Source organism: Sapajus apella, unplaced genomic scaffold, assembly GCF_009761245.1.
Source record: "Sapajus apella isolate SASKATOON/1434 unplaced genomic scaffold, GSC_monkey_1.0 scaffold25, whole genome shotgun sequence".
Taxonomy (NCBI): Eukaryota; Metazoa; Chordata; class Mammalia; order Primates; family Cebidae; genus Sapajus; species Sapajus apella.
Window position 1 is genome coordinate 19,754,843 of NW_022436965.1, and position 26,791 is coordinate 19,781,633.

The 26,791-nt window shown below is 35.2% G+C and overlaps 1 protein-coding gene across 3 annotated transcripts in view; it reads left to right on the forward strand.

Moving 5' to 3' along the window:
* Window positions 1-25,917, forward strand: part of KIFAP3 (kinesin associated protein 3) — a 143,164-nt gene extending 117,247 nt beyond the window's left edge. Inside the window, exons 20-21 of one of the 3 annotated variants that reach the window (XM_032291411.1) lie at window positions 21,102-21,170; window positions 25,468-25,917. In XM_032291411.1, the coding sequence (XP_032147302.1) occupies window positions 21,102-21,147 (46 nt within the window). In that variant the 3' untranslated portion in view covers window positions 21,148-21,170; window positions 25,468-25,917. Of the gene's footprint in view, window positions 1-21,101; window positions 21,171-21,197; window positions 24,423-25,467 lie in introns of those variants that run through there. The other 2 variants (XM_032291410.1, XM_032291412.1) reach the window with 2 other exon arrangements.
* The last annotated feature ends 874 nt before the right edge of the window (window positions 25,918-26,791 follow it).

Here is a 26,791-nt window from a genome sequence, read left to right on the forward strand (position 1 = left end):
TCAAGTTAGTGTTCATTTTAATCTGCTAATCTGAGCAAAATATTGAAGGCATGTACATTAGCTGTATAGAAAGCCCAAAGATGCTCCCAAATAAAACCAAATTTATTGTCACTTTATTAGTGGTGGCGGCAGTAGCCCATCTGGAGCAGCTGCTGCAGGGACTCCAGCTGCAGCATAGGGGAGGTATATCCGATGCTGCGAGCTATACAAAGCTGTCAAGCTGGGAAGAGGCAGGAGCCCCGCCCCCTGCCAAGTTGGCTGGGCAGGAGCCCCAGGCTCCCTGGCGCAGCTGCAGCCACCCAGCCACAGCTCCAGACCAGGGCATCCCTGTGCTTTTGGAGGCCCAGGGAAAGCCTCTTGCCTGCTTGCGCTCACTTGCCTCTCCCTGCTGCCGGCACCTGCTCCAATTTCGGAGCAAAGTTGAAGCCAAGCACCAGCACGGTGGTGACCTGGCTGGGTGTGCATGTACTCGGGGCAGCACTGCACGCCCCCCCCCCCCCCCCCCCAACCCCCCCCCCCCCCCCCCCCCCACACACACACTGCCTCAGCCCCCTCTGAAGCTTTGGGCACCTACGAGCTCAGGGAGGGAGGCTAGGGGGCGCTGAGGGCTGCTCAGTATGGGCTGCCTGGGTGACGCGAATGGCATGTTAATGGCAACAGGCAGGCTCCTGGGCAAAAAGGGGTGGGTCCCCAATGAAACCCCACCTTCTAGCCAGGGATGGCCTGAAGCCTGGGGACAAGGCTTCTGGTTCCAAGTGGAGTTCTGCTGCCCAAAGTGAGAACTTCTGGTACTTTTTCTGGGCCTGCCCATGGCCAGCCATGGACGAATCAGCATGCACCACTTCTCTTCTGATCCTGTGAAAACCCCAGACTCAGCCAGCCTAGTACAGACGTGGGGATTACTTGCTTGCCGAAAGGAGCTACCCACTGCAGGTGTCCTCTTATGCTGAGAGCTGAACACTCATTGGGATGCCTGCGGAATGGAGCTACCGACTTTGGGTCTCCTGAGGGCTGTCCTGTCACTCAGTAGAGCTCCTCTTCCCCCTTGCTCACCCTCCAGTTGTCCACTTACCTTGTTCTTCCTGGATGCAGAACAAGAACTTGGGACACGAATGGCAGGACTCAAAGAGCTGTAACACAGAGCTGAAACACATCGCCCCTGCTCACCACATTGCAGGCAAGGAGAAGGAGAGAAAAGCTGTGGCTCTTCCGAGAACCCAGACCTAGTTGCTCCTGAGCCAGGGCTGGGACACCCTCTGTGGGGCTCTGCGGTTCCCAGTGTCTTCAAGCTTCTGGGTGCCACCGTGTTTCCCCTTTTCCAGATGGAGATGCTCACAGCAGAAGCTGTGTGTAGTATATCTGGTCCAGCAGCAGCCTCACACAGAGCCAGCATGTGTGCCAGTGCCTGGAGCTTCCCACCCTGCCATAGCAGCCAGTCAGCCAGCATGCCTACTGGGCTGAGTGGGCAGAACAAGCCCAGCAGGCGCAAATAATAGGGAGAAGGTGCCACCAGCCACAATGGTTTCTGGCTGGCGAAGCAACACCCCAAGGATCCTGTGACGTTAGGACTTCCACTTAGTATAAGAAATTTAGCATGATTGAGTCTATAAATTTAAAAAGTAACCCGAATATGACTGGAACCTTTAAAAATGTTAACATATCAATTATGGTGTAGCTTTGTACTAGAAAAAATGACACAGAAGCTAATGCAGTTGACTGGCAAGTTAATTATATCATCACCATTTAAGAGTGATTATCTAGTGTTAAAGGTCGTATACTTTTCACATGTATTAATGCATTTTTGTTGGCTTTACAGATAGAAATTAGCTGTAAATTTAAATGGAAAGGAAGTAGAAAGTCTTCAAGTAAAGATGACTGCTCTTATGACATATTTGACCTAAGAAATGCTCTTATTTTAAGAAATAAAAACAACAATGATTTTTTAAGGGAATAGAATGCAAATTACTATCATAAAGACTTGCTCCTTCATATTATAATGAGAATAACAAAATTGTACATAATTAATAAGTATCACTACTGTCTCCAAGGAAAATAAGGGAGCAAAATAGAGCATGTCATCTTTTATTTCCTTTAAATATTAATGTAATGATATTGAGCTTACTCCTTAACTCAGGGATATTTTCCAATTTAAGGTAGATTTAATCTAGCCTATTTGTGTCTTGATTGATGTAATTTAACTATGAACAGTTTTTAGATTTCTTATATTAGAAATATTAAACTAGATATTTTTTTCTAAGATATTTGTTCAGCTAAAACCTAGGGTCTATAGGTTTTCAAATGTAATTTTAAATGTAATATTAATTCCCATATTCTCCACCTTGCCCATAGTCCTTACAGATGTGCTGTTACAAATAGCTCACTCCTCAGATATGAGCCATATGGGCTCTGTAAACTGATTTGCATTTTTTCTTAATAGGAATTGTACAGATTGTAGTTGAATTATTAAGTAAATTTATATTACCAAATAAATATAAGAATAAAATATTAAGCTGTATTAAATGAGAAAGGAATGTGCAAATGACGACCTACCTGCGTTAATAAGTTTAGCGATTACCTTCTTGGTTTCAACCAAAAGAAATGAGTTTTGTTGTTGTTGTTGTGTTTTGAAAAGGGATGGGCGGCGTTTTTAAAACTGCTTACAGAAATATCTAAGACAAAAACAAGGAAATATAATGTCATAAACTCAGCCAGTCCAAACCACTTGAACTGCTATGACAGCTCATAAAATTGAGAGTACTTTTTAACTGGGCTCTGTTTTACATTGCCAAAGTGAATTTTCCTTGCAGGAAGTAGCCAGCGGGTTTATTTAGTTTCCAGTCTATGGCTTTGATCTTTCTCTACTGTCACGTCTCGGGTTACATAGCCCTTTTTCACTGCAGTAAATCTGCAACAGTTAATGAGAATAAAATTTCCTCCCTCTTACTGATCACATGCTGTTAAATGCCAAACCACAGCCAACTGCATATTTGCAGAATTTCAGCTACAATGTATGAAAACAGCACAATCAGTTTAATCTTGTTGTCTTTGCAATTCATTTTATTGGGCTTTCTTCCTTTCCAAGTGACCTACTTTATTTATCAAGTCAAGTGGTTGCAAGCCAAACTTGGAGAAAAGATTTAAAATGTGAATTAACTAAGAGGAGAAGGTGTGCATGAGGTGGGACAGGGGAGGGCAAGTGGAAGTCCGCCTGTGTTACTGAAGATTCCAAGACTCAATAAGTTGAGTCTATTTTAATTCTTTTAAAAAACTAAGCCTTTTTTTCTTCTTTCTCCTCAAATAAAATAAAATGGTTTATTTCTTTGGTTTTTTTTTGTGTGCGTTTAGTTTCAATATGTTTGTACTTAATGAAACTTTATTAAATGAGTTATAACATTATTTTTCAGTTTTCATTATAGAGAAGACACCATCGTACTTAAGGGGATTTCAAGGATTTCAAAAAATTGAAATTCCACATTATAAGAGCTACTCTTAGAGTAAAAATAACATTGTTGTTAACATACACTAAACCATTTTATCAAATGGGTCCTTATAAAGGAAATACTATGAATATGTTGAATAAATCAATGTAATTTCAAAATCACATTTAAGCAAGCTGAATTTTATACATTAATATATGCATCCTCATAGTAAAGTACATAAAGAATCATATTTATTTTCTTTTTGTTACAATGAAACCTCTCAATTGAGGCATTAATTTTCTGATTCAGTTAATACAAGTTAAATATATTTTTTACTTACACCTCATATCTTTTCTACTGCCTTGTTTTTGAGATTAGCAACTGGAAGTTAGCAACTTCTTTGTCAAGAAATTCACCCTCAGGGGGCCATTTTGAGTGATAGTCATTGGTAAATATATTTTATTTTATGTTTATATTGGGTTATATTTTCATATAGAAATGTGAAATTATATAAAATCAAAAGAAATTAGCTTATATTTTCCCAGAAGATTGAAGTCGCAGTTACTGTTATAGCCATCTGATATCACGGAAAAAGATTATTTCCGTCCTCATAAAAATCAAAATGTTGAGATAAATAAAAAATGTGTAATACTTATTTATTGATTTAGATGACTATCATAAAAGCAATAACTAAAAGTGTATTCAGAACTCAGAAGACTGTTTCTAAGTTGGGGACAGTAAAGTCACATCTCTCAATAAAAAGGGGATCCACTTTTGGGGATGTGCCAGTTGTTATCTGCCCCAATACAAGAGGAGGGTGAGAGGAGAGGTTTGAAAAATTTAGAGGAAAGAGAGATGCAGCACTTACAGGACCTTTACAGAAGGTATTAGGTATAATACATCTTGGAATGTTTGACTTTCAAAATGTAGCTTATACTCTTAGAATTGATTTCAAATAGACCTATGTCTACTTGAATTGTGACGTAATAGTTTGCATATGAAAAAAAAAGAAGGTGAAAACAGAATTTTAGACTTTATCTGAGGGCCTGTTCTAAAGTTTACTTATTTGTTTCTTTGAAACTTTAAATCTGCCCAAAATTCTGACCTTGAAAGTCCACAGAAAATTTCTGCATGAAGTAAACATTGGTTTTTGTTTTTGTTTTTTTTCAGTTTTTGTTGATCTTAAAAACACATACATACACATAAATCTTAAGTGCAACTGCTCAAAAGAATTTGTATTGGGGACTTGAACAGTCCAGTAAAGTTTTAAATGAAACTACTAGAAAGGAATAGAAACAATGCAGACTTCAGTGACATACACAATCTTTATTCTAATTATATCATTTTAAATGGTATTCTCTAAATCAGGGGTCCCCAAGTCTGGGGCCAGCACCTGTTCATGGCCTGTTAGGAACTAGGCTGCACAGCAGGATGTGAGCAGCAGACAAGCAAACCTTACCACCTAAGCTCCACCTCCTGTCATAGCAGCAGCAACATTAGATTCTCATAGGAGCACAAACCCTATTATGAAGTGTGTATGCAAGGAATCTAGGTTGTGTGCTCCTAATGAAGGATCTAACTAATGCCTGATGATCTGACATGGAACAGTTTCATTCCAAAACCATCCCTCCTCCCCCATCTGTGGAAAAACTGTCTTCCACACAACCAGTACCTGGTGCCAAAAAGGTTGGGGGACTGCTACTCTAAATTGTTTCAGATTTCTGTACAATATGAGATAGGTTGACCAATAATGATGATGGCAATTATTGAAATTGAAATATATTTAGTGAGTGCCAGGCAATATATGAAGAGCTATTTATTACATCCCTTATCTAATTTACTCTTCACAACAGCTGAAGAAGGGAGACGCTATTATTAAGAAAACTGATACGTATAGATTTAAGTAACTTGCCACTACTCAATCAATAATAAACTAATTACCTTTGCCTGCCTTTCTTCTGTTACAATGAAGGGGTTTTTTTGTTGTTGTTGTTGTTTTTCTCAAAATCCAATCAACCTATTTTTACTCTAGACTCAATTCTTGTCTTTTCAAGGACTTCTTTTATGTTGTCACTCTTTTCCCCTCTACTGGATCATTCCTGTCAGCATATAAACATAAATCAGAATCTACAAAGTTAAACTCTTTGACCCCACGTCATATTCCAGCTACTGCCTGTTTCTCAATTCCCTTCATCCATAACTTCTCAAAAGACTTCCATGTGCTCTTCAACTTTTCCAGTCTTGTCAAAATCACCAGTTGCCACATCTAATGGACCATTCTCATCTTTAACTCTCAGCTGGTTTTGACACAGTTGACCAGACCCAGCTTTTTGAAACTTTGCAGCTCTCAAGATACTCCATTTTTCTGGTTTTCCTCCTAAGCCCTGTGTCATTCCTTCCCAGTGTTCTTTCTTGGCTATTCCTTCTCTTTTCCACATTTAAATGGTGGTTACTTCAGGCTCTATTTCTGTTCTCTGTCCATACCCTATTTTGGGGATCTTCTTTTCCAACTGTACTCACCACACCTAGGATTACATCCAGAACCTATGGCTTTAAATATCATTTGTAAACTTATATGTTTAGCTTAGACTTGTCCTCTCAGCACCATTTTTATTCCTTATGCTATTTTACATATCCAATTGAACACAATAAAATTATCAAACATAACTTTGATTTCTCATGTATAAACAGGTTCCTCCCCTAATCTTTTCATCTCAGCAAATGTCACCACCATCCACCCAGCAGTTCAAGCTTTAAACTTTGGAGTCTTTCTTATTATCTCCTTTTTCTTCATGATTAGCCTCTCTCTCCACTGCAAACCATCTGTTTGTCCTGTTGTTTTCATTTCTAGAATAGTCTCAAATTTGGCTATTCTTTCCATTTTCACTATTAGTACCCTATTCCATGCCACCATCATCTGCCACCTGAACCACTCAATAGCCTAATTAATTTTACTGCTTGTACACTTCCCTTCCACTTCATTTTTTTTTTTTATCACAGTAGCCATCAGGATCTTTTTCAAGTGTGTCCATATCACATCTCTCACCTGCCTTCAATGGCTTCCCATACTTTAATAAAATATAAATTCCTCACCATGTTCTATGAAGTCCTGCATTATTTGACACTTAACTACATCGCCAGCCTCATCAAGTGTTCCCATTGTAATTGCTTGTTGATTCTACCCAGTCTGGACTCCCTTCTCTTCCCCAGACATTCACTAAGTTCTTTCTCACTTCATCACCTTTGTGCTTAACTTGAATAGTCTCTTGACTTTTTAAATAACTGGCTTCTTCTTATCTTTCAAGTCTCAGTTCAAATATTACTTCTTCAGAGAGTCTTTTCCTAACAGAAGTGTCAAAGAAGCTGCTTCTCCCTCATCTAACCTAATAATTTAGTTTTTGTTCACTTGTTTATTCTCCTCCTACCGCAAGAATACAGTCTCTCAATGGGCAAGAACTTTGTCTTTTTCAAGGTTGTATCTACTGGCATATACTAGGTTCTCAATAGATGTTTGTTTAATAAAAGTTATAAAGGTCAGAGCCAGTATTCAGACATAGATGTCTTACTCCATTTCCCATGCTGTTTTATTTTCAATTTGAACTTTTTTTTTTATAATTTCTTGCATTCAACTATATCAGTATCCTTTCAAATGTACAGTGCATAGCATCTATTAAATATGTAATCAAGTAGATGTGTATTATATATCCTGCTTTTAGTATCATATGCTTTGTATTATAAAATTGTTGATAGGAACCTATGCCATACAGGAAAAAATTTTTAATAACCTACGTAAGATAAAAACAGCCTTTAAATAACTATATTTTACATAGAGGAAGATACTTGCCTTCATAATTAAGATCCAGTTAAGGGATTCTTAGTATACTTATATTATACTACTACAAGTCTAAGTAAATATACTGAGAAGCACCTGTCTATACTGAATATAATAAGCACAATCTGTATCATGGAAAAATTTTATTTTCAAAAGCAACTCTTATAATGTCCCAATATTACAAGTTACAAGTGTGTAAAATCATATCTAGTCCATCTACTTTCATCTAGCCTAAAGAAACATTATAGGTCCACCATAACAGTAGAAATAATATGATTAGTATTCAATTTATCATTAATAATAGCAATAACCAACTGACTAGAATGGTAAAATATTTTCTTACATTTTTCATAGAGAAAGATTAGTAGAATACATGCTTAGAAATCACATAATTTCAGTTATAGTCAATTTCATTGCTGATTTGCTGTAATTTTTTTTTTCAGTTTTGTTGTACCTGGAGAAATGGCTCCATGTTTAAATATCAGGGAGAATTTGTTTTAAGAATGTTAAAGATTGTGTCTTTAGAGGATGCTGTAACTTTAGAGGATGGTTATAACTTTAGAGAATCTTAAAGCTGGTTGTATCTTTAGAGGATTTTAAAGTTGTATCTTTAGACTTGTATCTTAAAATTGTGTCTTTAGTTGGTTGTATTTTTAGCAGCTCTTTAGAGGATAATCAGAATATTTTAAAAACCTGTGTTAGTTTTAAAGTCCAATAGCTTAAGTTCTGTAACAACAAATACTCCATACTTAAAATGAAGAGAGTTTCCTGGTTTGTGTTTCTTTCCAATTACCAGGTTATAACTAATGATTTGTTAGTAGTCAGTAAATTATAAGAATAGCATACATACTGTTGGGATTTTTGGTTATTATTGCTGCTATTTCCAAAAATACTTATAAACTTAAAGTTTCTGTGATGATAGGTGAAATTACAGAGCATAAAATGTAGAATAAAATATAGAATTATTTAATGTTTGCTTTTAACACTTAAAATTTCCTTTATTCATAACCTTTTTAGTTGAGAAGCATTTGGATGAGGTCTAGGGATATAGAGGTCAGTAAAAAATAATCTTTCTCTTTAAGAGGCTTACATAGTTCAGGGTAAAAGTATAATTTTTTGAGATGAGTTAGAGCATTCTATTTATTCTTTCAGCTTTCTTTTTTGAAAATATTTAAGGGCAATAATATGATCAGGCTTATGAAAGCAATTAATACTACATTGTCAGCATCTAGACATCAGTGGTCTTTTATCTGTTTCTGCCCACTTTTATGTTATTCCAATATCTTGAGTAATATATATATATATAATACATATTCCTCTAAAAATTAAGGAGAACTCAGATGTTTGAGATGTTTATTCTACTGTAAATAGAATAATATTTTTCTATTGGAAATATTTCCAGTAGAATAAACATTGTAAACATTTCTGAATTATCCTTAGTTTTTAGAGGAAACCAAATTAATGATATTTATAAAAGAATGCCACATTATCTTAAATAATACTCCCCCTCTTTATTTTTTATGAACAGCATGCTATTTTGAGTGTGTCATTCATTAACTTCTGGTACAAAAACATAGACCTAATTTAGTATGTTCTTACACACACACAATATCTAAAGAATGTGAATTTTCTTAGAGAAAAGTAAATAGGTTCAGATTTTATAGCATTCTAAGCTAAGCACTACAATATTTGACAAAGAATCACATTATTTTTGAAATACAACTTTTTAAATTATGTATGCTATTTAATAAAACATCATACTTTGATGGTCTGATAATTCACTAGTGTTTACTTCATTATAACGATAAGTCATTTGGAAGGATAAGTCGAGACAGTAATTTGTGTCTTTGTATGAGAGATACTGCCTGTTTTGAAACACATCCAACACCTAAAATATGTAATTTAAATAATTGTGAGGCTTGGGGAGAACCATTGTATCAAGGAGCTTGATATAAATGATTTTCGCCGGACGTGGTGGCTCAAGCCTGTAATCCCAGCACTTTGGGAGGCCGAGGTGGATGGATCACTAGGTCAAGAGATCGAGACCATCCTGGTCAACATGGTGAAACCCCGTCTCTACTAAAAATACAAAAAATTAGCTGGGCATGGTGGTGCGTGCCTGTAATCCCAGCTACTCAGGAGGCTGAGGCAGGAGAATTGCCTGAACCCAGGAGGCGGAGGTTGCGGTGAGCCGAGATCGCGCCATTGCACTCCAGCCTGGGTAACAAGAGCGAAACTCCATCTCAAATAAATAAATAAATAAATGTTGATTTTCTGACTCCCTCTCTCATGGCGAAAGTTTTACTGAGTTAATACTGACTTTTCATTTTACATAGATAGATACTTCCCAGGGAACAAGAGACAAAACATTTTAGTCTTTGAACTTCCTTTAACACTGACATCATAGCTATTGATGAATTTTTAACACTTTTCATTGGAAGAGTTTTAAATGATAAACGATTTGTTAAAATGCATCAGGTTTTCTAGTTATTAAAAAGTGGCCATTTGAAAATGGAGTCGATGTCCGGAGTTAAAAGGATTAATTATGTACTATAATCTTATAGAATTTACTGGAAATTTTAGGCTAACACGCAGTCTTCCAGTATTAGCCCAGATCACTTGGTAATGGTAATCTAACTGCTCAGTTCCTCCATGAATTAGATAGAACTCAGACCTGCTCTAAAGAGACAAGTGTGGGACTCTGTAATATAATCTATTTTCTAACGTTACTTTGTTTTGTATTTAGACATAATGAGTAATTTTCTAATCATTCTTCTAATATTAAAGTTAATTACAAATATATGTAAAATCTGTATATATTTATCTTGATTCTTAAGTAAAAGGTATGTATTTCTATGGTCTCATTTTAGAGTAGAGAGGCACAATTAACAAATTCTGTTTTGTGCCCTTTGAATAAGCTAAAGATTTTAAATAATCTTTTGAATACACTTAAACAGGAACATAATAATTTTCTGAATATATTCTCTTTTTATGAACAGAAGTCAACATTCTATTTCAAGAAATAGAATGTATTTTATATATTTTAAGTCTGTTTTGTTTAACTTTAGAAGAAACCATATCTAAAGTTGATATACCCCACTTTTTCAGGGTTTTCCAGCCAAAAACAAAGCACCTTACTATTGGCCTGTCAGAAATTAAAAGGCAAAGTGATCTTAAAAAGGAATTCAGATTTGTGTAAACGGTATCAAGTGGCTAATTTAGAGCCCCTCAAATGAAAGGAAGGGAGGCTTCTATGAACATAGTTAGGCAAGTAAATTTTTAAAATGCAATTGTAGCCTGAAATTTACATATTTTCAAATTTATACAAGAAACCCTGTAAACCTATGTTTATATAGGTGCTCAGACTTCATGCTGAGATATTTTTTGGGGTGACAAATAAGAAAGAGTTCTTAAAAGTCTCAAAAAATATTTTAAAAAACATTATCAAATGCATTTAAAATTATTTTTTAAAAGCATTTTAAGATGTCTTAAAAGTATCAAAAAAGTATTTTTAAAAAGCATTCAAATATTTTTAAAAGTATTTTTAAAAAACATTTTCAAAGCCTTCATAAATATTAGGCTATTATAATTTACCTCATTGTTTTTATACACTGTGGAGAAAAAGAAACTATTACAATTTTATATGGTTGCATGTTTGTTACCTTATTCCCCCACAAAGTCTAGGGAAGGGAATACTGTTTGCTATCAGCAAGTACATACCACAGTTATTTTAAATTGAATCAATTTGCCCCTTTTCCTGCATACTTGAAATAACTAATATAGATATACCTATGTGCTCATTCAGAATACTGTCTAAAACCCAGATAATCTCAAAAATGTATGGTGCATTCCATCTCCCTAAAGAATTCTCTTAGTTGTCCAGCTTTGCTTACAAGTGCCAGATTGTCAGGTTGGCACAAGCCCAAAGACAACAAACATCACAGAATGAAAATACTCCACCCTAAACGTTTCATGACCTGTATGTACTTTTCTAAGAGAAGCCAACACTGGCAGTAAGCCTGAGTATAGGAATGTACAATGCGGGAAGTGATGATTTTCATGAGATAACTAAAAACCTTACCCTTGATTTACTGCTTTCAAAATAAACTCACTGAGTGTAAAATAAGATGAAAAAGCTTGTAATGAGAAATCTTTCAGTATGTTTCATCCCTGAAGGTGTTGTTATTTTTATCAGTCATAACATAAAATCTAAAGGACTTTGATTGAATAACCTTATTTATACAAACAGCCCAGTCTTGCTATAGTAAAAGGAAAGTATGATTGGCCACACCATTGTTTTAGTGCAACAGCAATTAGTATGCCTATGTATAGGCATAAATCTCTATGAATTATATAGGAGCCCTGTAAAGGCAAACAGAAAGCATGTGTAAGAAGCATGCCAAGTACGCTACAGTATCCCTTAAATTTCTAGATCATTAGGCAGAAGCCAGAATTTCCTAAGCATTTCTAGGGAAGTATTCATCATTTTCATATGTGATAACAATAACACCACCAAATATTTACTATATGCGGGTACTTTTCTTGGAAATATAATAATCTCAAGGCGTAGAGATGTTAAAAGATATAGCCATTATTCTTATTTTACAAAGAAAGAAATCATGTCAAGGTTAGTTACAGATACAGAGTGGAACAAGTTACATCAGTAGAGACACAAATCACATTCAAATATTCTAGTTTTGAAGTAATTGTACCCTACTAACTTAGCAAAATTTAGGAGTTATCATGATAAGTTCTTAGTTTGTACTTGTTTGGCTGAACTTCATGAACTTAATTGCTAGCCCTTAAGAGGGGAAATGCTCGTATACATGAGTGACAGAAAAAAAAGAATGTTTCCTAATGCTGCTTTGAGAATAATTTTAATTTAAAATATGACTCTTACAAGTCAGATAAACAATTGTCATATATTTCTACATTCCAGTCTACACTGAATTTGTTTATATCAGTGCAGTGTGTGACCAAAGGGTGCTTAGCCCTATTCTTTGAAGATGATATAGAAACACCATGCTTCCTTATCAGAAGACTTGTACTCTTACAATCTATAGTCTTACACCCGAGCAGGTAATGAATTTGCCTTTTTTAAAAAAGAAACCCATAATGTAACAGTTAAATATGGTCTTAAGGACCAAGAAAGCTTATACTGTTAGAGATTTACTTTAATATCTGTTCTTATGCATTTCTGGTATATTATACAGTATTCTGAGATCCTAAATATTCTAGAGGACACTAAATAACTGAAATATTTTTCCAACCTGTATTTATTATTGAAATTACTGAATTAGTGGCTGCAAAGCATCAAATAATAGTGCTCAATATAAATCTTTTGCAATATTCTTATAAAGCAAGGAAATGCCTTTGTGGTGTGTTTATTTGCAATTATAAGTTTAGAATCAAATTTTTAAATTTTTCATACTTAGCTATTTAAAAAGATGTACTTTTTATGTGTTTAAATATAGTTTCTCTTATCTATATTTTTGCCCTCAATTTTGGAAAAATGTTAGTTTGATTTTGCTTTCCAAAAATGTCTTTATCAGCCATTGCTTGATTTTTATCATCCAAATGTAATTTGACTATTATTTTAGCCTAAAAAATATTGACATGAATAAATAAGTAGACTGTAAAATAAATTGGAGATTTTATGTTAAGCATGTTACGTTTGATAAGATTTTCAGGATTTTTTTAAAGACAAGTCTGCCTCCTTAAATAAAGTGAAAAGTTTCAAAACTATTCCAAAATGTTCCCAAACTGAATGATTTGTTTATGGATTTTGGAGACATGAGTTTTAACAAAAAACTTAACATTGATTAAAAAAAAAAAAGGTTTTATGTCTATAGGGTTTTTGTTCATACTGGGGAGACTGGTATTATGTCTATGGGGGTAGCATTCACGTTAGATGGCTGTATTAACTCTTTGATTTTTGTTCATATGTCAGATATGTCTGTTTTATAAAGAAAGATGGGGATTTGATACAGCCCAATTTGTGTAGCACTTGTGATAATTTTAATTCCATTTTTTGAATTTGTTCATTTCAGTAGTGCATTATCACTTTAAGATTCTGGTTGGCGCATAAATTACAGTAACTAAAGATTATTTTTCATATTTTAACCAGTTTGGCTAAAGTTTTTAGTACTAGTATTAACTTTTGAATTATGTTTGAGGTCTTAGACTTTACAGCATGTTTAGTTTCTTTTCATTTCTTATTAGTATTTTTCAGTACTTAATAGTCTCTTGCCCCCACCTCCAACAAGAACTTTCCTCTCTGTTCAACATCAGAAACATTTTCCTTTTGGCATGTGCTTTCTAGCTCCCCAAGCAGTATAAGCAAATTGGAAAGTTCAGCTGCCATTCTTGGAAGGTTATAGATCACACTAGCAGCCTGAGTAATCCAAGAGGTTTTAAGTATCATAGCATTTAGTTTAAAGTGAAATTTGCTCTGACAGGGCTGGCAGACCAATAGGAAAAAGAAATATTTGTGCTTGGAGAAGTGCATATGTAGAGACCGAAAGTATAACTGATGGCTGGAAGTGATTTCAGTCTAAAAAAACAAATCATTAAGAGAGTGCATAGGGGTAAAATACACAGTTCATATTTTAAAGAGTCTCAAAATGAACCAGCAACTAAGGTTAGCATTACATAGTAATTAGTTGTGGTGTTCAGGCTTTAACTCACTCAGTACCAGACAGTATAGTTAAACTATCACTGAGAAAACATTGCTACTTACATGATATTCTCTAGTTTAAGCCTATAGCAGTAATTTTTGTACCTTAAAAAACCAAGGTATTATGACAGATTATATAAATGTTGAACCAGTAACAGACAAACAATTATTTAAAGGAGGTGCTAATGACTCAGTTTATTGACCTAGGGGTTATTTAAGCCACTCAGCAAGTTCTCTTAACATTTGGTGGTATGAAATGAGGCATTGCTTGATAGTATAGAACTGCCAATTTCAAGAAGTCCTTGTAGTTAATGGAAGAAATGTAAGTTAAAGATGACTAGATGGCATACCTTCATTAAAATATTGCCAGAAAAAGCCTGAGACCATTATGGGTTTGAGTAAATATTCACTTCAGCTTGATAATCATATCTGACAGCTTTCATTAGGTACGTATTAGAGCATTTTTTCTGTTAATAGCTACAAATAAGGAAAAATAAAACATATTTTAATGGCTCCAGTTTTTTCTTGCAAGTTGTTATTCTCTTCAAGAAAGCCTATTTTGAGCCAGAGGAATCTACAATTTATAATTTTTTTTTCTTGAATGTGCAAATAAATAATAATAAAATGGGCCAGGCATGGCGGCTTATGCCTGTAATCCCAGCACTTTGGGAGGCCAAGGCAGATGAATCAATCACCTGTGGTCTGGAGCGCAAGATCAGCCTGGCCAGCATGGCGATACCCCACCTCTACTAAAAATACAAAAATTAGCTGGGCATGGTGGCACGCGTCTGTAATGCCAGCTACTTGGGAGACTGAGGCAGGAGAATCACTTGAACCCAGGAGGTGGAAGTTGCAGTGAGCCGGGATTGTACCACTATACTCCAGCCTGGGCAAAAAGAGTAAAACTCCATCTCAAAAAAAATACTAATAAAATGGAAAGGACTTCCAGCAAGATGGTAGACTGAGCTAACTTGGAAGGGACCAATCCTATACAGATCATATGGAAATAGTGGACAAAAATATAACAAAAACTTATATGACCAAGTTCGTAAGAAAGATAGGGGATACCCCAATGATAAAAAAAAAAAACACCCGTAGGAATATTGAACTAGGTATGGGTTATTTGGTAAAGGAAGATGGAACTGAATTCTCTAAGTAAAGCCTGGAATTTCAAAGGTCTACCTTTTTCTCATTGGTTGAAAACAGGACTAAATGATGTTAATTCACCAGCCCAGAGAAGTGGCCAAAACTTGTCTATGCCCAAAGACTCTAGGTAGGGGAAGATAGTCACCCATGTGAAAGAAGTCACAAGCTTGTTTCATGCACATGAGTGGGTTCAGAGTTTATACTGTACATTTAATTCAGGGAACCCCAGTCAAGTAATTACCATTCAGATTGTTTCAGGACAGTGAAACTGCCAGGGCCCTGATATATTATAAACAAATATAGAACCTCTCTATAGAAATAATTCTACAGCTTAAGACCCAACAAATGTTAAGAAAAATGAAGTTGAAAGCATAATAAAATATTACAAAGTACATAAAGAAAGGAACCCAGTGCAGTGGTGCACACCTGTAGTCCTAGCTACTCTGGAGGCTGAGGTGGAGGATGACTTGAGGCCAAGAATTCAAGGCTGCGGTGCACCATAATTGTGCCTGTGAATAGCCTTAATACTCCAGCCTGGGCAATATAATGAGACTCCATCTCAATGAAAACAAGAACAAAAAAAAAGACCATCGTAAAAGAGAATCGTCAGAATGTAATGGAAATCCCATTTTGTCAATGTTCAATATGCTGAGGAGTTTAAATTTGATAAGCCTTGTTTTAAAGCTATTTTATAAAGTCATGACATTACAAGACAAGCACTCTAACAGCAAGAGTGTTAGGATGCCCAAGAATTAGAGTTAGTACAAGAATCTCAATAAGACTATATAAAATGTAATAAATAATTTAAGAAGGAATAGAAAACTTAATGCAATGATATAGTGTCAAAAACTACCAAGTATAACATCTCCACGTTAAAATATAATCACTAAAATATTACTATAGAGGCAGGTTAATCAACAGATTAAGATGTATAAGAAGAGAAGTATAACTTGAATGAAATTAGAGGAGAGTCAGTGAAATAGAATTTCTTTACCATTTGGAATAAATCAGTGACTTTTTTTTTTTTTTTTGAGATGGAGTTTTCGCTTGTTGCCCAGATTGGAGTGCAATGGCGTGATCTCTGCTCACGACTACCTCTGCCTCCTGGGTTCGAGCGATTCTCCTGCCTCAGCCTCCTGAGTAGCTAGGATTACAGGCATGTGCCACAATGCCTGGCTAATTTTGTATTGTTTTAGTAGAGATGGGGTTTCTCCCTGTTGGTCAGGCTGGTCTCAAACTCCTGACCTCAGGTGATCTGCCTGCCTTAGCCTCCCAAATTGCTGGGATTGCAGGTGTGAGCCACCACACCCGGCCAATCAGTGTCTATTTTATGCATGTTCCCTTCATCATTACTACAAATTAGTTTTTATCTGAAGTATCTCAGTGTAGTAACTAAATCGAAAGGATTTTCCCCAAGGTGTTAACTCTTAGAACTGATAGATGTCCTTTAAAAAATTGTTTTTAATAAACTTCAGATGAGTATTTTAAGTACAGCCTCCCACTACTCATATAATTTGCCCTTGATTTTTGAAAAAAAATACTACTTTGAATTCATTAATAAGATTCTTTAAGATGCTTTAGCCATTTATTTTTATTATAAGGAAAATGTATAATTATGCATATAAAAGATTAAGAATAAAACTAAATGGAAAAGGACAACTAAACTTGATATATATTGGTGAAACTCGTTAGAAGACTGCTTAACCGTGCCCTTAGATTTCATTTTCTCAACAATACAAAAATTTGAGTCCAAAGGAATGAGTAATACCTTTGAGCAACTTAAAATATATCATTATCACATATAGATTTATAGAAACAAGATGCCATTAATATTGATTCAATGAAAAATTCTAGAAAGTGTGGTATAGTAATAGTACTTTGACATGCATGCATATTACATTTTTCAGTGTCCAAGAAAAATAGCATCTTATAACCTATTTTCTGAGGCACCCAACATTCACAAAATTTTTTTTTGCCTGTAACTGATAGGTATTTCTTTTTGTTTTGTTGTTGTTGTTGTTTTTAAAAATGGTGAGGAACTGATAGGTATTTCTATTTAGCTGTAAATTATTTCATAATCGTAAAACTGGACACTAATTATCTGTGAAAGCAATGGATGCCACATTCTGTGAATATTAAATATGCTGAGAAATTTAAATATGATAATCCTTGCTTTCTAACTTTGTAAAAGTACCTGATACTCAGTGGTAAGACAAGCTCTCCATCTAGTGGTTAATCTATAAATGACAAACATTTAGATCTCGATGTAATAATACAGCTAGTGCTCGACTTACGACCACTATTAGTTCCGACAGACCGGTCGTAACATGATTTGGTCGTAAGTTGAGTAGGCTATATGTACAGTACTGTGAAATGATGTTATAAAAATCTTTAAGTCATATTTTATCATAATTTTCTTTCATTATTGTTATATATCATAATTTTCTTTGTTTATTTTATGCCATTTGTATCATTTCTACACCATTTTGTTTCTTATTTTTACATTCCTCAGGTTTAAGTAAAACACTGCATTACCAGTACAACTGGTTTAATATTTGCAAAACATACAAAATTACAAAATGCAGGTGCATACAAAAATACAAAATACAGGTGTAAAAAATACCATAGGAAACATTTTCCCAATTGCAAAACATATCAAAATATATAAACATGTACGAAACATTTTATTGGCCGCTGGTCCTTGGCTGCGGATCGTTGATGTCGTCATCTGAGGCAGCAGTTGGGGTTACCGGAGTTGGTTTTTTCATAAACATAGTGAGCTTTGTCTGAATTGTATGTTTCTTTTTTTCTTCATAAATTTCACGATACGGCTGAAACACATCGTGTGCCATCCGTTCAATCCTTGCAAATCGTTCGATGTTTGGGTCCATTGCTTCGAAATATATAAGAAGTTTATTGGGAGGAGTTTAATGAAAAATATCCAAGACACAAAACACAAATTGCTGTACTGAGTCTGGGATAACAGTTGAAATGGTGCACGCGGAGATGGTAGTGCTGCCGGAAGCTGGTCCACACTGTCGTAGGCCCAACTGGGCAACGTTTGTGCTGCCAGATGCGGAGCAGTCATGGCTAGCGATTGTGGTCGTAAAGTCAAACGGTCGTAAGTTGCATAGGTCGTAAGTCGATCAATACCTGTACATCATTTTACTTGTGTTAGGTATTGTTTTATACTCATTATTTCATTCAATCTGCACACCTCTTCTTATTGTAAGTATTTCAAGGAGAAAATATTCTCTTTTTCCAGAATAGTTCAGTCCTGTAGAAGATAGAGGAAAATTTCTAGAATCTCATTTCATCTATGTGGAACATCACAGCATCTCAGTGATTTGATGAAGCATATTCTGATACTAAGGGGACAAAATTTGTTCCATTCCAATTAACTATAACCTTTAAAATTTCCAGCCAGTTTTGAAATTCTTCTCCTTTAGTCTCAGTCCCCAACATGTAAATGTAACTAAAAAAAATAATTTTTTTTCTTTGAGACAGGGTCTCACTCTGTCACCCAGGCTGGAGTGCAGTAGTGATCGTGGTTCACAGCAGTCTCAACCTCCTGGGCTCAAGCGATCCTCCTGCCTCAGTCCCCTAAGTAGCTGGGACCAAGGTGTGCACCACCATGCCCAGCTAATTTTCTGTATTTTTGTAGAAATGGGGTTTCACCAAGTCTTGAACTTTTGGACTCAAGCAATCTACCTCAGCCTCCTAAAGTGCTGGGATTTTAAGCATGAGCCACTGCACCTGGACTGGAAAAAAAAAAAAGATTTCAAAAGAGAAAAGATAACTTTGTTATAAAATGTAGCATATCGATCATTGTTATGTTCTGTAGGTGCCCCTCTGTAGGTTCTTACTACTTCACGTTTGGACAGCTGTAATAGTTTCTTCAGTGTTCCTGATTTCACCTCTTGACCCCCTTTCCTACTACAATTATCTTTCCAAGACATAGAATTAGGTCATTCTCTTTCTTAGAAACCATTGACAACTCTCCAGAAACCACCAGTTCTTAGCAGGGTGAATGAAAAACTTCAATATCTAGTCCTAACCTCCGTTTCTAGCCTAATCTCTTGCCACGTGCTTGTATCATAAATCTAAGACTTGAACCATAACAAACCTATTGTTTTTCTTCAGCCACTCCTATCTGTTGCTCAGTCTGCACCACCATCAGGAATTCTGTCTCTCTTTACCTGTGAAATCTTACTTGTCCTTTAAGACTCGTTCATTCATAAATAAATATATTTTTTGAATGACCACTCCATCTCAGATACAATACTAGATGCTAGGGATATAGCAATGGACAAGACAGTCCTTGCCTGGTGTTTACATTCTAATGGGAGAGAAATACAATAACAAAATATATCAGGAAGTAACAGATGCATTAAAATCAAAGTATTTTGTATGAAGAGTATCTAGCTGCCAAGATTCTTCTGTAGCAATTTGTACCTATCTCTAACATACTCTTATATTAAATATTTGGCCCTCCTCTTTTCTTCCGTAACAATTTATACATATGCTAGGGTAGTATGACATCAGGTTATTATCAGAGTATTTGTTCCATGTTAGGTGCCTCCAATCCTTATAGTCAAGGACTATGTCTTATTTATTATTGCCTTCCCAGCACCTTGTTTTTTCCTTGGCTTCAATAACTATACTTACCACATTGTAGCAACTCAGTAAATGTTTATACTATTTGGATAGATAGATGGATGGGCAGATGGTATACAGAGTCACTATTACAATAGACCTAAATTTCTCATGACAACTCATCCTTAAGCTGAAATTACCCTGATGATCACTTAACAATCTACTTAGAAAGATAAACATGCTGATTTTGATTCTATCATCAATATATTGGAGAAATTGACAAAAAGAATAAAGTATTCCAAAAAGTTATGAAGAAATAATTTCATACAGTTTTATAATACCCTGGAAAGTTTCTTCCCATGACAGCTCATGTTAAATTCCTTAACTTGATAATTCCAAAAGAATTCCAGCCTTCAGTATTACCTGATGGATCATAAAGACTGGGTTGTTAAGAAAAATCACTGTTGCCTATTTATATATATGTAGTCATAAATGATTTTGTCTTGGAATGAATAGAATTCCTAAAGACAGACTCAGACTAAAAAGATGAAATTCAGCATGGTAGTTATAAGTAAAATTTTGAATGTGTGTCTGTGTGTGTGTACACACAATTATACAGATATATAAAAATACTACATATAACTATAACTCAATATTTCATAACTATATACAACTCAATGTTATATATATATGTATATATATACACACACATATACAGTCAATTATAAGCAGTCAATATTAGGCTACTTTGTGATAATGTCTTCTTAACATTTTTGTTTAAGGTCAATACAGTTTTAGCCTACAGTAGTATAAGGTCAGATATAGGATCTTATATTCTATACTGATTTCAGACCACGTCATAAGTGTTATGTTAATTTTAGCTTCTTCATGTGAAGACACACACTAGAAAATGGAACTGATTTCAGAGAGCGAATGAGATGGTAAAGATTCAAGACCATGTAATGAGGCTCGAGTAAACGAGGGTTGTGAAGCAGTCATATCAAAGAAGAATTAGACTCCGTGTGTGGTTTCAGTGGGTAATTCTAAGACTAATTGAACTGGATTTTAGAGATGTGTCGTAAAGAACTTTCCAACAGTTTTACATATCCACAAATGGAATGAACCGCCTTGACAAAGTAGTGAGCACTTCCTTTCTGGAGGTGTTCAGACAAGAGCTGGATAGACCTTGTCAAGGATGTTGTGAATAAAACTGTAGTCAAGGTTATTTCTTAAAATGTTGCCAAGTCAAAGATTTCCATAAGCCTATGAAAAAATAATTTGGCCTGCATTTATTCTTTTTTGTAGCCATTTACTAATAAATTCATTACTTCCTCTACGTTGATATTGCTGACTTAGGAATTTAAAAGAAGAAAAAGGCTTGTGTTGCTTTTATCTCATTTTAATAAAATAATGATACTTTTCACTTATGCAGCACTTTTCATCCAAGGATTTCAAAGTGCTTTACAAATATGCACTAATTAAGCCTCACAAACAGCCAGAGGTAGGTGATTTTCTTCTCTTTCTACAGGAATGTCAACTCTGGCACAGAAATTTAATAAGAGCCTGTGAGTGCCTGGGATTCTTTACTGGCTGCCATTCCCTTGTAATGTGCTGCATGTGAAGCATCACTTGTCATTTCCAGATTTCTTTTTTCCTGCTCTGAATCATCTCAAGTTTAGAATTATAATGATTGCTATTAAAAATGTGTTTGAAGTCCTGTAAATATTAGAGAAAAATCAGTCTTCTGCTTGCTGAATGCTATTTAAATTTCTAAATTTGTTTATTTAAAAAACACACTCTAGATGTGGTTTTCTACTTGTTGGGTTTTAAATATAATTTTTCTCTCTTAAAGAATGTGTCATTTTTCTTTCTAGGGACCCAAAAATCATTTTTCTTAGGAAATAAAACGTAATGGCATTGACTTTTTGGCCTTACCATTCCTAGTTATCTTTTCACAATAAATAAGAACCATTTTCTTTGGGGCAGAATTATGTATTTTCAGGAAGAGACATTGTATTTTGGTAATTCAAAGGTCCAAAATATGTTATCTGAACATTAAGGATTACGGTGAAATGACACTAACTAATCCTGTAAAGAAAAAGTACTATAATAGTGGCATATACTAATCTAGAGGTACACACCACTTTTTATGTGGGTTAGGAGTAGTAGGAAGAAAATATGTACATACAGAGATACGCACATTACAAGATTGGATTAATTCCAATATACTCATAAATAGCCACATATACAAACTGTTTTCTGAAGCAAAATGATCACATAAGGCAAGAGCAGATGTGGCATATTATTATAGCTTAGTTTTCCTTGCTTCTCAGGGCCCCTGGTGAGGGCATACAAGTTCCTGTGACACACACTATTTAAGTCAAGTCTTTCCAGATCAGGAAAGCACAATTTTTGCTGCAACACTGCCTTTTTACATTCATAGTTTCTATCTCCTTCAAGGACTTACATGAAGAATCTGTCTGCTACTGTTTAAAGGAAAACTCTCCAGGTTTTGAACTAAACTCAGCATTACCAGGGCTATATCCTTTTTCCAGGGAAAAAAGTAAAGTATCTACATATTCCACCAGAATATCTCCAGGTTTTAGCATCCTGGAAAGCCTAATTTCCCCCCACTATATTAGAAAGAAGCAAATAAGAGAGATTAAAGAAACAAACTATTATGTTTCACAGTGAATTTAATTAAAAATATATTAACTCTGTAGATATAGTTGATTTTTCGTAATACAAAAGGACCTAGGACCTATGTCAAAGTACTCTCCAAACTAGTCATAAATGTTTTAAATGTTTTTTTCTTTAAACAGCAAGTCCATCTGTGATAGATGAAGAATTCCAGAAAAGATCATTTTAGAGTTTGGTTTCAAATTTTATTCCTTTTTCCCCAAATGATATTTGTATATAGAAATTCAAAAAATCAAATGATGTCCTCTACACTGTAATACACACAGATGTCTCTAGGTGAACTATTGACTGTATAAATAGATCTTTACCATAGTAACCTAAAGACCTTACTGTTCAAGACCAGAGATTTACAGGTTCAGAAATTCAGACTCATCAGTGCTCGAGGGTGAGTCTTTCACTGACTTTGGACTGCAGATTCTTATCAATAATGTGCATGACGTATTTTTAAAAAGAAAAAAACAATATCCATTTGTTACTATACAATGAAGGTTATAGCCATCAGGTGGATTAGGTAATATCTAAGTGTATTATTTACCCTGTTGGCAAATTACATGGGAAAACAATGATCAATATTTTGCCTATTATTCATATAAATAGAAAAAGGGGAGAATTTTGCAACTTGAATGTAGAATGGCCTCAGACTCTGAGAATGTTAAATCCCCTTCCTGAATGAGAACCAATCTGCAAAAAAGGCCAGATATTCCTTATGGTGTTAGTCACCAGATCACCATGCAATTGCTTGGATTGCCACAACCAGCATTGTAGCTGAGAAGTTCCTTGCTCTGTGCCGAGGACCGGTGAACTCCCTTCTGAGGACCATCTTCTTTTAGATAGAATTACAGTGATATTGCTAACAAGTCGTCTGTGACATACTCTGTTTTGAAGGTGCCTTTGCATGTTTCCTCACTGTCCAACATATGCCTCTTGTTTTCAAATTATTGAAATAGATCTCGCCCTAACCCCTAGACTGAGAAACAAGCATAAGATTAACTTGAGTTTAACCTAAGTTTACTGCTATTTGACCTCAAAAGAGTTGTTAAAAAAGATAAGGACTGGTTGAAGACAGTAATAAGCAGAAAGATAAAGAAGGAACAAGTTGAAATCCAAAAAATATAATCAACAGTTATATAACTGAGAGCTCTTTAGATATATGATTACTTGTTAGCCTTAGTGCTTGCAGAGAAAAGTTTTCAATAACTTCTCTAATTTTAAGCTGATGCCGGTATCTCTTAGTTCACTGACTCCACTAATTTCCGAAACATCTTTTAAGCTACCTCATCACAAAATTTAGTCTCTCTTCTCATGAGACCAAAGTAAGAAAAGGTGCTTATATTTTTACCATTTCAAAATAAAATGCAGACTTAAAAATTTCAACCAGCTTTGAGAAACTATAAACAGAGTTTTGATGAAGAAGCCCAAAACAATAAATTTTGTCCAGGATAGCTCAGTACAAAAGCTAACATGAAACTTGTATTTCAGAACTTCCATTTGCCTAAAGGGTAGAGTCACCGACCAGTATGGATTATATGTATTTTGGCTCTTTACACTTACCCTTTAGTTCCATCTTAATACACACAAGCACCTGCACACACACACGCACATACACACATTTATTTAAAACCTTAACATTTTAATCGTTACTTCCAAAGTGTGTCAACTTAATCTCACTCTGAGTGTGACAGGAAGTTAGTGCCTATGTCAATATATATTTTAATCATATTCAGCTTTTGCTATTGAGAGAAAATTATCTTTCCATCTCCTTATGTAGTGCAAACTCAAATCTTAAATCATTTAAACATATTTTATTTTTTCAAAGTTTACATTTCTGCATTACAAATGGTTTCCTTTGATTGGAAGTCAAGCTCACTAGCATTCACTGCATGAGCTATGCATGAGCATGTTAAGGCCACCATATTCTGCCTGGCAAAATAAATATTTTGTCATTTTTCTAAGTGTTGGATAATTCCCTGACCTTTAAAAAGGGCTCTGAAGAATAGATTTACCTCTAAATAATGTATTAATAGACCAAAAAATTATATTTTAAAAATAATAATCATGAAGTTTAACATATTTTACAATTCTAAAGGTTACCTTTTGAATTTCAAAATATGTTAAACTTCATGGGGGGGGGGGGGGAGGTTCGCTCTTGTTACCCAGGCTGGAGTGCAATGGCGCGATCTCGGCTCACTGCAACCTCCGCCTCCTGGGTTCAGGCAATTCTCCTGCCTCAGCCTCCTGAGTAGCTGGGATTACAGGCACGCGCCACCATGCCCAGCTGATATTTTGTATTTTTAGTAGAGACAGGGTTTCACCATGTTGACCAGGATGGTCTCGATCTCTTGACCTCGTGATCCACCCGCCTCAGCCTCCCAAAGTGCTGGGATTACAGGCTTGAGCCACCGCGCCCGGCCATCTTTTGAATTTCTATTATTTCCATAGAATAAGTTGAACCACAATTGTCTTGCTGTCACTCAAAAGAAATATATACTTTTAGTAATTGTTTGCATTGAGGAATCAGAGGAAGAATTTGCAGATCAAATCTGATTAATTTTCAAATTTTGTGAAATTCCTTATCTTGTTCTTTTAATCACGAGCTTATGGTATGATCTGGCCCTGCATGAGAGTTCATGGCTGTTTCAAACATATGTTTTTACTAAAAGTGGAATTAGTCCTATATCTTCATATGAAAAGACATTATCAATGGCAAAAATCACTTTATTACAGTTTTATTATTCCCTAGCAATGTATTACTGATGATCATTGCTAGCATGTAAAATCTGTTCATAGTTTTGCTTAAGAGCCATATATAGGTAATTTATTAAATAAAACTTTTCTGACTTGATTCTTCCACTCTGTTTAGAATAGTACCTACTGACAGGTTTCCCATACTTTTAACACGCATTGTTAGAAGTACTTTATTATACACACTTTTAATGGCTCTATTAACCTTAAGAAAAAAAATTAATGATATCCACATAAATCACTATCTCTGCCAGGAAGAGAATCTTGATGGTATGAAAATCTATGCCTCTTACTTAACCTGCATTGTGGATATGTGATGAAAAACATAGCTTGTCATTCCTTTTTCTCTTTTTTAGCCTTGGAATGGATGGCTTTGGCCAACCAGTTGGCATTCTTGGACGCCCTGTCACAGCGTATGGATTCCGCCCTGATGAACCTTACTACTATGTCTATGGATCTTGATGAAGTATCCGTTTCCATGCATAATCTCCACTTAGAAGAAATCTGTGTGGGTTGGGTTAATTTGGGATCTTTGCCTAATAATGCATGTTGATGTTATTGTGGGTCTGTGTTTCTTTTTATTTTTATATGTTGTTAGCTGCAGATTAGCCCCAGCCCCTTCTGTCTTCTGTTAAGTACAGTTGATACTCACACTGTTCACTCATCAAATCACATCTTGATGCTGAGTAACATTTCCCATGAGCCTGAAAACTGAATGTTGAAAAGCTACTGGACTGGAAAACAAACACTGCATTATGTACATTAAGTGACTAATTTAATTTCTATTAAAAAGCATAAAGTGAAAACAAGTGAAAGTCATGTGTTTATATTTCACACATTTCACTAGGAATTTACATGTTAATATAGGGTGCACATGAGTTTTATTGTTTTCTCATCCTTTTTTTCTGCTTGTAAACTCTTAATTCATATAATATGTGCTACATTTAACATTTATAAAAAGAACATCACCTTCATATTCCATGCCATGTATCTGAAAGTTTCCTTCCCAAAGTTTATTAACTATGTGTTTTCAATTATAATGGAATATATGTCCCAAGTTATTTATGGTTATAGTCTCTTCAGTGGTTTGAATTCACATCTTCCTAGTTGGAATACAGAAAACCTAGGACAACTAGTAAGTACCATTTATGTTGTAAGACAAATATCCCATCCTCACTAGATTTTGACTACAAATTCAGGTCAGATCTACTTTAATAACTAAGTTGCCATGGCTTCATGCCCTGATTTATAACTGGAAATTATTTCTCCAGAGTTCTTTGCTCTTTCTGAAAGTTCACTAAGGTACTTTATCACATAGGGCCAGGAATAAGTTTCTTATATTCTGGTTCCTCCTCTTCCCCCAACACGGCTTTCTCTGTGTTCATTATCCTCATGAGATCACAGCTGCCCTCCACATGGGAGAACCACTGCTCCCTCCACTCGGTACCTGGGAAGATAGCACTGCTCTAAAACTGTATGATTCATCATGACTTTACAGAGATTTCAGTAATAAGAGAGCTATCACACAAATAACTTGCTAATTATTACAAGAGCCAACAGTCACAAGGCTGTCACTCGGCCTGCATGGCAGAGCTAACTTGCTCTATGCCACCAGAAAGACTCAGGAATCTTTAAAATTCTAAGATGAGGCCAAATCGTCAGAAGGTCCCACAGAAAAGA